The sequence below is a fragment of the Acipenser ruthenus genome, chromosome 2 (genome assembly GCF_902713425.1).
Source record: "Acipenser ruthenus chromosome 2, fAciRut3.2 maternal haplotype, whole genome shotgun sequence".
NCBI lineage: Eukaryota > Metazoa > Chordata > Actinopteri > Acipenseriformes > Acipenseridae > Acipenser > Acipenser ruthenus.
The window spans coordinates 107,175,853-107,190,496 of NC_081190.1; the positions used below are offsets into that span (position 1 = coordinate 107,175,853).

Below are 14,644 nucleotides of genomic sequence, written 5' to 3' on the forward strand. Positions count from 1 at the left end.
GCCTTATTTTGACCAGATTCCAGGTTAACCGAACAACATTCACTCTAACAAGCACTCATGATTATAAACCCATAATGATCATATAAGCTTAATTCATCTGACAGATTTAATCCCTGGCCATTATAAATATAACTCCTCAAGAGAAAAATGGTCATTTCCAAGTTACTTAAGACAGGGTAAGCAGTTGTGCTTCTTTCAAACTTGATATTAAAATAATCCATACCAGTCTTAGGAAGTCTCAGCAAATCGCCAAAATTACTGGTTCTGTATATTGACATGCATGTTAATACTGATATTACCAGAAAACACTAAATATGTGCTCTTTAAAGTTGGACTTGTAGAGAAAACCAAGATATTGGAGCAATTATCTAGTAAACCTGGTCTTTATCATTATTTAGCTAGCTATTCTGCAATGCAGACACCGTGACTAACAGGCCCCTTGAATTTCAGCATGTTGCCTAGGTTTTGGCAAGGCACAATGCTGAGAAAACAATGAGGCCTAACTGTCCGGAACTCCAAGGGCTCCAGCTGAATGCTTCCCAAAGAAAAGATATGCAAATAAACCCTGTGACCAGTGCACCACAGGGTGAAAACTATCAGCGGCTACACAAACCGTTCAACTTTCTGTCACCAACAGTAATTAGTAAAATGTGTAAAAAAAAAAAAAAAAAAAAAAAGACCAATTTACAATGTATTCTTTAAAGAGCAACCTCTCTACCAACAAATATGTTAATTACAAAAAAAAACATTAAACTTTTCTCTTATAAAAACTGCAGATGAAAGGGTATTTATTATATTACTGACTTTGATTGTGGGACAAAAGTAAAAAAAAGTAACAGGCATAAACGATAAAAAAAGTCAAATATAAGAATCAGAATGTATTTAATATAGGATTTTATTTATTATACATTGTTTGTAGGAACAAAGTCTTAATTTTAACTCACCTGGGGGAGCTCGGAATTTGTTCTCTGACTTGTTGGGTGGTTTCCCAGGTGTGGTGGCTGGTGGAGTCTGAATAAGCTTTTCCTCCATCTTGGCCTCTTTAACATACAAACAGGACTTTCCAAGTAAGACTATGCTGTTCAAAACTTTGAGTGTTATTAGCCTGTGAAGTAAAAAAAGAATAGAAACATATACATTTGTGTTTCTCTCAACAAAACACAAAGTACTCCCTGCGGCACAACAGTGTTGTAAACCCACTGAGCAAAACAGAGCCCTATACTGAAGGCATGTAAGCTATACAGGTACACAGACACACAATCTGGGATTAAGACTTTTGAGACTGCTTGCCAGTAAAAAGGAAAAAAATATTAACAGACACGAAGCACTCTTTTGTCTTCAGAATTCTGGTTAACAAGTTTGTACCAAATTCATAACTAAACCACTGACAAAACACTTAAGATTTTCCACTTCCAAATCGGAAGACATATTACACTTCCAGATTTCTTAATATAGCCCACATTTTAACAATAAAAAACATATTAACAGGCAGTAAAATAAACTACATCATGAATAGATGAAACACTAAGATCACGTTGTATTTTAGAACTTTTCTATTTCACAAGTAGAGACATTTTGTTTTCATTTAAGAAAATCACAGCCAAAGTAACTTGCTTTGATTCAGACAGGTCAAAACAGTGTCTTAATTAGAATATCTATTTCAAATCTATAAACTCTTTGGTAAAATAAGCATTAAGGTTAGATCATTTGTAAATGTTATACTATCAATAACATGTGCTAAAGAATGTCCTTAGCAAGTTTCATCGCAATTGAAAAAGCAGGACAAATGTTATTTTTGGCATTTGACTATGAAGTTAAATAAATGGACTTACCCCAAATAGAAGAGTACTGCACAGATGAGAGCCAAGGATCCTTGTACTTTCACTGAACTTGTGATGACTCTGGTTAGCTGTTGAACAAATCAAACATTGAAGCTGTTGAAATTCCAGTCGCTAAACACAGTATTTTATTTGTAAAACTGACAACTATTAAAAATACAATGGGTGATTTTGAAGATTCCTAATTGATTCCGATATGTTATGCACAATCAATAATGACAATGTGCAGATATATAGCTTTTATAATTTATTTGCTCGCTACGTTGACAAAATAAAGCTGAATCCTTGAATTTAAACTGGGTCCGTCTCCTAGAAATGCTGATCAATCTCTACTAGTTATACAAATGATGGGCCCTTAATTTGATATGAACATGGTTTAAAAAAAAATAAAAAAATAAAACAACAACACACCCCACACCACTTACTATCACAGCTAGAGGAAGAGGAATGAAACCCATTCTCCTGGACACCGAATCACTGTAATCCGTGTATGCCTATAATCATAGAAATTCATTTAATGTACCTTGCTTTCACTTTTCAGTAAATAAGTATTTAAAAACTGCAGTTTTTGAATAGAAGTATATTCTTAGTATTAGTGATTTTTTATGTGCTTATTTTTCAGTAAGCTATACTGTTTATTGTGTGGTCTGCCGAGATCAAAAAAATAAATCAGGTGGTCCACGAACAAAAAAGTTTGAGAACCACTGCTGTACAGTGTTTTCTCTCAGGTGCTGTAATTCGATGCACACAAGGTTAAGAACATAAGAACGTTTACAAACGAGAGGAGGCCATTCGGCCCATCTTGCTCGTTTGGTTGTTAGTAGCTTATTGATCCCAGAATCTCGTCAAGCAGCTTCTTGAAGGATCACAGGGTGTCAGCTTCAACATTACTGGGGACTTAACTACTCCTGAGATACTTTATTTATTTTATGTAATACTATACTACTATGCACTGTTACAATATTCAGGCTTTAGAATATATACTACATGATTTTTTGCTTACATTTTTCTGTCGACTGCTAACAAGGTCAAAAGCAAGGCTGGCTCTGTATTCACTGTATACCTGTAATAATGATAGAAATAAAAAAACACCTTCATTACATTGGTCTGGATGAACCAAAACTATGCCCAATTGTACAGTAGTGGCAGAAATGTACCTTTTACTAAATATAATAAGTGCCTCTGTATTTGGTTCCTTCTTGGAAAAAGACAGATCAGTAAAAAAGGAACTAAAATAGAGGCTGTGTGGTCCAGTGGTTAAAGAAAAGGGCTTATAACCAGGAGGTCCCCGGTTCAAATCCCACCTCAGCCACTGACTCATTGTGTGATCCTGAGCAAGTCACTTAACCTCCTTGTGCTCCGTCTTTCGGGTGAGACGTAATTGTAAGTCACTCTGCAGCTGATGCATAGTTCACACACCCTAGTCTCTGTAAGTCGCCTTGGATAAAGGTGTCTGCTAAATAAACAAATAATAAAATAATACTCAATGCAGAAGGAGGTTCAGATCAGGAGTTTAAAGCCAGTTTAGGAGTCAACACGCTTGTATTCTTTGCATATTAAGACTGACACACACATTAAATACAGGGCTTGTTTTAGCTTCTGATAAATAATAATAAAAAAAGGGTCAATATCAAAGCTTAAAAATGTAAAATCACTGGCTGGAAATTCACTCAGTGATATGTACAATCTCTTGGTAAGCATCAATTGGCTTCAGGTTTCACCACTTATTATGTCTTTGTTGTTTCCGACAGATTTAGTTTGCTCGAAATCACTAATCCGCTTCAAACAGCTCTCGCTCCTGCTGTACTGAAATCCCCTGATGTTACACTCCTGCATTAACAGCAATGTCAGGGGTAGTCATACAAAAATCCCTCTGATGTTCAAAGAGAAGACAAAGATTAAATAAACATTAATGCTGTCTCCAATATAAAATGACCATGAGGCTAATTTAAAACATTCTAAAAATGGAGTATTATTATTATTATTTGTTTATTTAGCAGACGCCTTTATCCAAGGCAACTTACAGAGATTAGGGTGTGTGAACTATGCATTAGCTGCAGAGTCACTTACAACTACGTCTCACCCGAAAGACAGTTTGAACAACAAAATTATTTGACAATGAACATTGCAATCATTACAAATCTGTTTTCAAACAGACAGATTAATGGGCTATTCACACTACAGCGTTTATTCACTGCGTTTTTTACACCCGGCGTTTCGCTGCTATTTTTGTATTCAGACTTGCGCGTCAAATATCACAGGCAAGATGGGGGAACGTCTGATCATAACAGTGCAGAATATTTTGCTCTTGATAAGCAGCACAAGAAATATCGATAAAGGAATACAAACAGAAACTAGGGAAAAATATGAGGAAATCGGAAAGTAAGCACTATTGGTATGATAAAATAAACACACTGTTTTGACTACAGGTTTTCGTTAAATGTCCAGGTGCAGCTTCTAGAAAGCACATACCATGAGAAATATATTGTTTATACAATATATGTATTTTTCCCCCAACAATGTAAAACACTGTCTGTGCTGTCTGACATTACATCTGCATTTACTGTATTGTTTATTTATATGAAAAAAACACATCAGGATGCAGTGAAACGATTGCGTTTGGTAGTCCTGTCTGTAGTTCTAATTTTTGTTTTTGTTTTTGTTGCCAATAACATTGTTGAGATTATCTGTTATCAATAACGCAATTTGGAGATTAGTGCTGGGACGAACACAGGATTTTCATGTTCGGATATTCGTTCGTTTTTCAAAATGTAATAAAAGCCATTATGTTCGCTAATAAATTAAACTTACTTTACAGTATTTTGTTTTATCCTTAAGTTTTACAAGAATGCAACCATATCTGTCATCTAAGCATTTGATATGCCATCAGTACGGTTAACCAGGTTATGTTTCATTGGTGCAAATTAAGTGGTACGAAATTATCCTTTTATGTCTTCAGTTGTTAACTGAAATTTCGGTAACTAACAAATCACACACCCCTATAAAGTACAGCAGTATCGGCGCTATACTTTAGTGCGAGAGGTCCCCGGTTTGCGCCCGCCCTTTGCCTGTGTGTGGATTGCCTCGCCCTGTGTGATGTGCCTGCCTGTGTTAACCGAGATCGCTAAATATATATAATATTTTGTGTTAAAGCACACATTAAACTAGTTAAACAGGAGAAATAAGCAAGGTAGTGGTAATCTATTATAAAAAGAAAAGATTTTCAGGAAGTTGGGTACTGTTTAAGCGAGGCATTTCAGAATGACGTGTTTGCCTTTTTTCTGTCCCATGAGATTCTGACTCAGACTAAATCCAAATTTAGGCAGTGATTGCAGTGTTTTTCGTCCAAACGTCAAATCGGTTTCGATTTTTTTTTGCAGTGATTACGCTCAAGTATGAAAGGTAGTATTCAATTCCACTGGTTCGATTTTTTACCATAGAAAATGCAGCGAATAAACGCTATAGTGTGAATACCCCTTTATAATGAGTTATACAGTAGTCTCCGGCGAAGAGAACAACCCCTCGGGAAGCAAGCTTAGACGGAGTTAGCCACCAGACACAATATGAATCAATAATAAATAAATATGTATTACTTGTCATGACGCAGGTGCATCAACTTATGAAATGATTTGAGTATGTATATGTTAATAAACTATAATAAAGTAACAGGAAAACTTTCTGTCAAACTAAATTAACACAGCACCCCTACGCAAGTGCAAGTGCTTCCTAAAATTCACTTTCCTGCTTCCTTTTTTGCCTGTCTACAAATATCTCGCACAACTGAATTGCTGCCATGAGTGGCGAGGACTTCTAGCGTGCACATCAGTTAAACAAACATTTCTACGAAAGAGAGATTCTCTACATTAACCATATAAAGGCTGATGGTGTAAATAATAAAAAAAATAAAATAAACTAAATCAACAGAAGAATGTGTAGCAGTGGAACGTCCTGTTGCTGGAAAGGGTACGTCTAAATCCACTGTTTGGAAAAATGACGACACTGTTGTCTTCAGCGATAATAAAAGTCCTTTTGGCTTTGTACAATGCAAATATTACTGAAATATGACAGCAAAAAGATGGGAATAAATTATTATATATAATCATAAAAAGCATCTATATATAAACAGTATGGGTATGGCCAATACAGGTCTCATAGTGACCATAGCAGCATAGAGATCTTTTTTTGCTTCTTAGGTAGATATTATTTAATTATTTTTCCTAAATGTGTTGCAGTGGAGAATCACGTTGCAGAAATTACTTTAGGTGCATGCAAATCAAAACATTTGATGTAACACAGTTTTTTTTTTTTTTTTTTTTTTTAACTGTTCTTCTACTCATGTCATCCTTCCCTTGTGCAGTAGACAGGATCAGGATTGGAACCATTTTTAACTTATACACAAATAAAATATACAAATAAATCTAACTTTTTTCATTTTTGGAAAATTTTAGATGGGCACAGCATTTATACTTTTAAATGCTTTACTGTTTTAAACAACCTTTTTATTTGCTCTTAATTGTATTAGTACTGTGATTCTTGAAATGTATTTTTTGTTTAGGACTGTAAGTCGCCCTGGATAAGGGCGTCTGCTAAGAAATAAATAAATAAATAAATAAATAAATAAATAAATAAATAATAACAGGGAAAAACAGGTGGGCGACTGGATTGTATAAAGACATGTTTATGACTAGAACTGACTGCAGCACTGACTGTACTTTATAATGTCCCTTTAAAAAGCCTAATCTTCAAGTAGAGAATTATGGTTAAGTAACTACATTTTAATGTATTGGATATCCTGTATATATAGTATTAAATGCTGGTTTTATTCAGAATCTTAGTTTGAAAGAGATCAAATTAGAATTTGTGAAATAACTGTGACCCAATTTAATGGAACTGCATCACAAAAGAATACATCAGAATGGAACTGCATCACAAAGAATACATCAGCAAAGCCTTCTTTGGAGATCAAGATTAATTTAATTCAAGGGAATATATGGGGATTTGTTTAAGACTGAGCATCTTCAAAATGTTTAAACAATACAACAACTCAATGGATCACATTTTGCAAAAATGTGGACAGTGTACTTAACTAAAATATTTATGAGATTAATGGTAATGAGGCCTCCATGAATCATTTAAATGATTAATTAAAACAGAAACATCACCACATGCTGTGTTCGTATCCAAATCAATGCTCTGATTGAACAGCACTTATGGGAAACATAAAAACAGCCTCAGCATTGTTGTGGAGGAGAGCATTGATTTGGAAACTCTCACTCACTCACCCACCAATGGATTAAACATGGCTGAGGATAATTCTGAAAATATTCCACAGGAAGTGTGAACACAAAATGTATTTTTTAAAACCACTGTCAGGTATATTCAGTTTCAACAAGCTGCAATTCTCTATTGTTTATAAATACACCGTTTTTTATAATAGTTATATTTTTACTAGTCCATGCTTGTCATTGGGTACATTAGGAGAGACAATAACATGGCCAGACCTCCTACCAAAAGGAACAAAAAGGTTAAGAAATAGTCTGGTTACTTGTCATCTGTACAACCTTATTAGCTAGTTAAAAATGTTACTGGAAATGAGTGACATGCCAATCTTAAACTAATGAAGTTCAAACAACATCAGTGGTTCCCACAAAGTATTTAATTAGTTAAAACATTACTGTTAAACTTCTGCCTCCGCCAAATCATTCAAGCATTAAAGCTAATACAAAGACAAATTAACTAAAGGGGATATAGTGGAGGCGGTTGCAAGTCACACTTGGAAAATTACTTGTTATAAAACTTGGTACTGACATTACATAGCTTGAAGAGCCATCTCATCCATACGTTACAACAATAATGTTAAAATGTATTGGGTCTTGCTGTGCTGTTTCCCCATCTTCCCAGATCAGTTGAAATAACTGCTCAAGTACGTTTTTGTCTAGTATGCTTACATTTTTGGCTGCAGTCCTGGAATTAGTGTCTTCATTCTTTCTGGACAGTTTTCAGTTGTTATCTTGTGCCCTTTTTCTAACCAGAAGCCTAGTCATTCCGACATTTTGCGCAATCTATTTATGTTTTAAGTTACAGCAACATTACTTAATAGAAAAAAGACCTACAAATACATGTCTGAATCATTAAAATTCAAACCAACTCTGAAAAATGTCCCTAAAAAGTTTATTTCTGTATGTCGTGGCAACAAAAAATAAAACACAACATTTAACTTTTTTTTTTTATTTGGGCTACAGCATTATAACTGCTGCTTTGACTAACATATGTGTAGACTTGACATTCTGTTTTATTTTGCCTATATTTATCCTTTTATTCTCGACTGTGGTGAGGTCCAAGGCACTTAAATGCACCTCTTAATAAAATGTTTAACACAAACATCATTTTAAGAACTTGTACCGCAGTAGTTTTAGAAAAAAAGCTAGCCCGAACGTCGTTCTCCTCCACGGATAAGAGGGTAGTATTCGAATGGCAGGTTACCTATTTTGCAGTGAGCAGATTATAAATTGGTCTTATTTTAAGTTGCTCTTTGATGGCTGGAATTATTTCTGGGATGTAAACCTAAAATGCACGAAGGATTTGCTCAGGTAACCAAACAAGGAGAAGGGTCTCTCTAAAATGAAAGAACAGCAAAACACAGCATAAAAACCTTGGTAATTCTTAATGAATACTATTCTGTACATACTGATAATAGATGTCATGGTCATCAGCTGTTTCATATTACTGACAGCTCTAATTTTTGAATTACAGCTGTGGTGGGGGGTGTATGTCAAAAATAAATTAATACAAAAAATACAAATACAGTAAGGCAGCAGACAAACCAATATACTTACATCAGCTGTAATGTCATTAAACTTTGTAATGAATGTTTTACTACATCCACAACAATCTCAGAGGCAATTACCATACAGACATCTGGAAACAAAACCCAAAGGTGATCTAGAGTTAAAAAGAGAAAATAAATTCACCACATGGAATAAAAAAATAAGAATATTAACATATGACAATTTATTTCCTGTAGAAATGTATATTCTGAGCAACTTTTAATAGCTGTAAAAATGTATGGAGAGGTCCTAAAAAACAACCAATACCACACAAAAAACACACACATGTAATTGTATAAAAAATATACAACAACATACTGGTATACATATTTAAATGATCTTTAATACATTTAACAAACCTATTTGGACATATTACAAGTTCAGTGACACATCTACAGCCTCCACCCTTACTTTACTGGGTGTCAATTATAGAGAACAGTGGAATTCGTAAAAAGACCTGTGTTTTCCACATATTCCTCCTGTTATGCCTAGCTAATTATTTAGCAGTCAAACACTGATATCTAGTGTTGGGGCCCACCAAGTATTGTTAGCAGTAATGACATTAAGGTAATTCTTATGTATTTATTCATTTATTTACTGTTACCTGGGTTCCATGACAATTGTTCCATATTCCTTAGACACACTATCAGCAGTAGTACGTAATTTGTAAATCTCTCTTTGATATCTGCAATAAAGATTTGCCACATTAATCAAATGTATAAGATACTAACAAACCACACAAGAACAAGTTAGTGTCACTATAAACAAAAAATCTGGCACATCACTGAAGACGCTATACAACAAACACAGTACATCAGCTCTACAGAAAACAGATATCTGTCTCAACCACTTATGCTTCTTTTCCACTGTACAACCAAGCCACGCCAGGGCTGTAACGAGCCCTCACGGTGCAGTTAAGGGGAGCTTTTTTGTTTTTCAACTGCCGAGCCATGCTACTGACGTCACACGCAATGAATGACAGTTGTTAATTATTGTTATGAATTAACTCAGTTTGCCAAAAGACGTGCAAATGGTGTTCAAAAATTAATAGACCAACAGTACAGCTCTATCTTGTATCGCTATATTTTGTAAATATATTTAGGAATGGCTTTATAATCCACACATTTTACTGATTAGCCTATATCAACTTACTAAAGTTCAATTAGTTCTGTTGAAGGGGAAAAAAGAAGGTTTTTAAAAATATGATTTGCCAAAGATATCCTGTTTAAGGACAGTTGTTTTTTCTAGTTTTTTGTTTGGGTGCTTAAAAAAAGAATCTGTGAGCGCACCGAGAGCCGTAGTTGTATGTACGGTACAGCTGTACAGTATTTTGTTTGACTATATGTTTGTAAATAAGTTCAGAATGGTTTTATTTTCACTTTTTTCCCCCATTATATTAATATAATAAAGGTCAAGGATGATAAATTTAGCAGAATTTTGTGTTTTTGGAGTGTGCGAGTTAAGTGTACCGTACCCGCGGTTTATGTCCATTTTCAAATCGTCAGCAAATTCGGGCATAAACTGTCTCATTTCTGATGCATGACTCCAGATCTTCCTGAACACTTCTATATGCCCACAGAGAAACTACAGCCTGCACTTCTTCAGCGTCCCAAGGCTGTACTTCTCTCATCACACTCGTTGCCAGTCATATTTGTTGTTTTTCTTTCTGGAGTATACTGACTGATGCAACGTAATGATGAAAATCCTTATCCCCGCCCTCACAGATCGGATGTGCCAGTGGAGAAGGGTTACTATCCAACGTGGTTGACTCAAGGCCTATTCACACCAGTCGCGATGTGACAAGGGAATGTGTAGTACCACACACTGCACCACGACAAAAAATAAAACATGTAATTTCTATACAAACCATTCACACTGCCTGCAATGCGATGGGAATGGTGTCTATTTTTACAATTTTTTCCCTGTGGCAGCTAGGGAACTGACCAATGAGGAACAGCTTCCCTTGTGCACCTTTTACAGTAAAAATAGTGGAAGATCATTCTTGCAGTTTCTAACTACCCGAAGCTGTACAATACAAATTATTAAGACATGGCAATGAGGGAGAACATCTGGGAGACAATTTCCAGGGAACTTGATATAGCTGGTGTGTATGATTTATTTACATTTACTGAAATAAGTTTTCTGCAAAAAGCTATTATGTATTCTACATTTATATTAGCTGTATAACTGGACTATCATCACATCACACGCACCTATCACCACTAATGTGAAAGGTAGGGTTGCCACGAAAGTATAATCTTATCACAGGACTGCATCACATCTGGTGTGAATAGACCTTTATGCTCAAACAGCTATGGAATGAAAAGTGTGTGTGTTTGTACTCTTTGAAGAATTATTCAAAAGAAATGCCACTTATTTCCAGTATGTGCCTCATCCTATTTTACATAAAACTAGACTGCTTTTGAGGCCTATTTAAATTGGACTTCGGATTTAAAATTCAAGTATGATGCTATGCTTTATAATCCTACTAGCATTTATAAAAAAATACATATGTAAAAAAGAAAAACAGTGGTATAAACAGCAATTGTTGATCTGCATTTTTGCTTGCTTAAGAAAAACATCCATGGCTATTATTGCTTTTATTTATTTCTCTTAACCTCTTGTTCCAGGCTCTGCAGAAGAGGCCACCAAGACTGAAGCGGAGGCGATTGTCCTGTAACCACGGCTTACTTTGATGCTACAGCTGCTGCTGTTGAGTCAGCAATGCCCGTGTTGCAGAAATAAGAAGCTGTCTGATTTATTTTAATGTTTCCCATTCAGACAGGACCTCTCATCCCACCACTGAATGAACTTCATATTATTGCACTGTGTTCATTCAATGCACCAAGCAGATATCTCACAGTATAGTCTATATAATACAAAGTGGCAAGAGAAATACAAACATGCAACTGTTAAAGAGTTCATATAAATAGATCTGCCAGCCATATTAGCTTACAGGTCAGTTTCATGATCACCAGGGTTCCTAGTTTTCCGTGATAAAAAAAAAATAGAAAATCTGTGTTTTTCTGCGATTAAAATATAACCTTAAAATTAAGTATTCCTAACCAGAATATATACAAACACAATATACCGAGTTAAACAAAACACAATATACCGAGTTAAACAACTTTGATTTAAAATTTTTAAATCAAAGTTGGAGCCCATAGAGAACCATCAATTAGCCTAAGTTTGTTTGTCTGGTTTTCATTCACTATTGTCCTTTTGGGGGGGAAAAAAAAGCCATGTTTTATGTACAAACAGAAACACAAACAAAAAGTGAAAACGGCATCCTTAGTTTATAGTTCATCCTTACTTTGGTAAGTTATACATTCAAAATTACAATTAATTTTCCTTCCAGGTCTCTCAGAAGGCGCTGTTTTTCCTCTTCAAAAAGAGGTGGCAAGTAACGGGAATGCTGTTGATCTGACTTGGGAATGGCACCACCACCATTAATGTGCTTGCTGAAAAAAAATCTCTAATTACAGGTAGATCAACTTTGTGCAAAGGTATGTCTGCTTGTACACACATTTGGACAAAATCCTAAGTGACAGTTTCACGCTGTTGTTTGGCAGTTGTATAACGTTCAAAACGACCCAGTCACAATGCACGGTTTCTTCACAGTTATCGATGGCCCAGGATTTTCAGTCTGTTTCCGTTTCAATTTATGTTTAGCACTTTCCAAGTGTTCGACAATCATTTGCCTATGAACATATTCTACTGCCTTGTTGCATCTTGGGGCAGCAGTGTGGCGTAGTGGTTAGGGCTCTGGACTCTTGACCGGAGGGTTGTGGGTTCAATCCCTGGTATGGGACACTGCTGCTGTACCCTTGAGCAAGGTACTTTACCTAAATTGCTCCAGTAAAAACCCAACTGTATAAATGGGTAATTGTATGTAAAAATAATGTGATATCTTGTAACAATTGTAAGTCGCCCTGGATAAGGGCGTCTGCTAAGAAATAAATAATAATAATAATAATAATAATAATCTAGTACAGAACAGCACATTACCATCTTCATGAAATCTGTCCTTACCAAACTCTGTGACACAGTCTTTAGGGGTGATTTTTTAAAAAAGTTTTCGGCATTGTTTACCAACTTGCTTAATCACAATTGAAAATAACGAAAACTTTCCCCGAGATTGATTAACCTCTAAACCGGAAACAGTTTATTAAAGTATATTTAGGCACTGATCACAAGAGGGCGATGTTGCGCACTTTGCAGAAATTACACTGGTAAACTAAACATTCAAAATAAATTGTATTAGGGTAGTTCACAGATTTAAAAAAAAATAATAATCCAACAAAATAAAGAAAAACAATTCTCTGAAATTCTCTGCCAAACTGAAAATTCTGTGTTTTTCCGCGGCAAACGTATTTCTAGGAACCTTGATGATCACCAATACATTTAGTATGCAGAGTTTATATACCTCAAATGGTTTTCGCGAACCAAGGCTTTGACACTGCAGCAGCTGCAGGGTTAATTTTTCTTATACGATGACCGTGACCAAAATTTACAGAGTGAATCACAAAATACAAATTAGTGTGGAGCATGAGGCCAGTATCTCAAAGCGTTCGGCTGTCATTCGAAAACCAAAATGTCACAAGACCACAATATGGCAGCCATCCTAGGACAGTTTCCATAACACTGAAAAAAATATTTTAGACAAATTGTACAGAAAGAAAAAATGTATTTCTCAGTCTTGTTGTTTCTAAATAAAAGCTGACCTTGTTCTTTAAGGTTCTAGGTAACCACACAACATCAATTGGAAATCCTGAGCTTAAGTTAAGTTCAAAGCATTATTTTCTATAATCATTTACATTTCAAAAAGAATTAAACTTTTGAAGTTTGATTTAGCCCAGCACACTTCAAAAGCATTGTTTAACTTAGATTGCATTCAATTGCTGCTGCTTATGAATTCTTCATAGGCTAGTGCATTTTATTTTAGCCTGGGAAAAACTCACAAGAGCTTTAAATGCAACACTACACTGTTCCATTTACTATTGTTTTATATCTTGTCAACAAATACATAATTTTCAGTTCATGTTTCCATTTTAGTAGGATTAAAAATGCAATCAAATAAAATGAAAATGAGGGTTTAGTCTACACTAACACCAATTCACATGTCCTCTTCAGGCACATAGAAGGAGAGGGTATTTGGAGACGATACAGGAACTTGACCATTGATGGAGATCAAACAATTCAATGCATCAATGGATAAACATACCAATAGAACATTAAATAAACCAACATGTTTTATTCACATCTTGCTGTTAGACTGTGCAAATATGTTGTGTCAAGAAATACATTTAACAATTTAGGATTTGTACATACTTTTTATCAATTGGTTTAATTGTTAAAATAAATAAAATACTTACCACTATTTGACATCTGAAACAGATTGTTCTTCTCAAATTTCTTGAAAACACTCCCTTTTATTTCCACAAACTGCAAAACAAATCTATGTTTAATCCAAAAAAAAAAAAGGGAGGCAAAATCTTGCATTATAAAATGTAAATAAATAAATAGTATCATAAAAAAATTAAAATAAATACCGAGTTTAAAAAAAAAGTTTGTTATTCATGAACAAAAAAATCTTTCTAAATAGGGGTTGAGTTTTGTCAAGTTTAAAGGCACAGTAAAAGATGAAAACATATCTGTCAAAATCTTATTGGGGGCTAAAAGGCACCAAATCAAAACCAAATAAATAACAGTGCTTTCCTTAGGACCCATTCCTAAATTCTTGAAAGAAATGTCATCACACCCATTCTCATTTTCTACAAAACAGATTTGGGCCTACTGCTCTACTAATCTGAATGTATGAACATACAAGTATCTTTGAAAATATGCTGTTTTCTTCGTTTCTTCATTTCCACACTCTCTTCGATAAGTTAGTTTGCCTTTACGGTAAATAAATAAATAAATAAATATACTGTTTGCAGTTATTATTCTGAGACCTTTAAAAACTGGCAGCTTAGCAAA

At 34.8% G+C, this 14,644-nt stretch overlaps 1 protein-coding gene across 1 annotated transcript in view; it reads right to left on the reverse strand.

Annotated features, from left to right (window-relative positions):
- The window catches only part of LOC117409494 (transmembrane anterior posterior transformation protein 1 homolog), a 59,588-nt gene that overhangs the window by 2,116 nt on the left and 42,828 nt on the right, over positions 1-14,644 (reverse strand). The window contains 8 exon segments of the mRNA XM_034015645.3: positions 945-1,105; positions 1,833-1,909; positions 2,264-2,332; positions 2,842-2,901; positions 8,675-8,706; positions 8,709-8,780; positions 9,270-9,350; positions 14,041-14,110. Of these exon segments, the coding sequence (XP_033871536.3) occupies positions 945-1,105; positions 1,833-1,909; positions 2,264-2,332; positions 2,842-2,901; positions 8,675-8,706; positions 8,709-8,780; positions 9,270-9,350; positions 14,041-14,110 (622 nt within the window).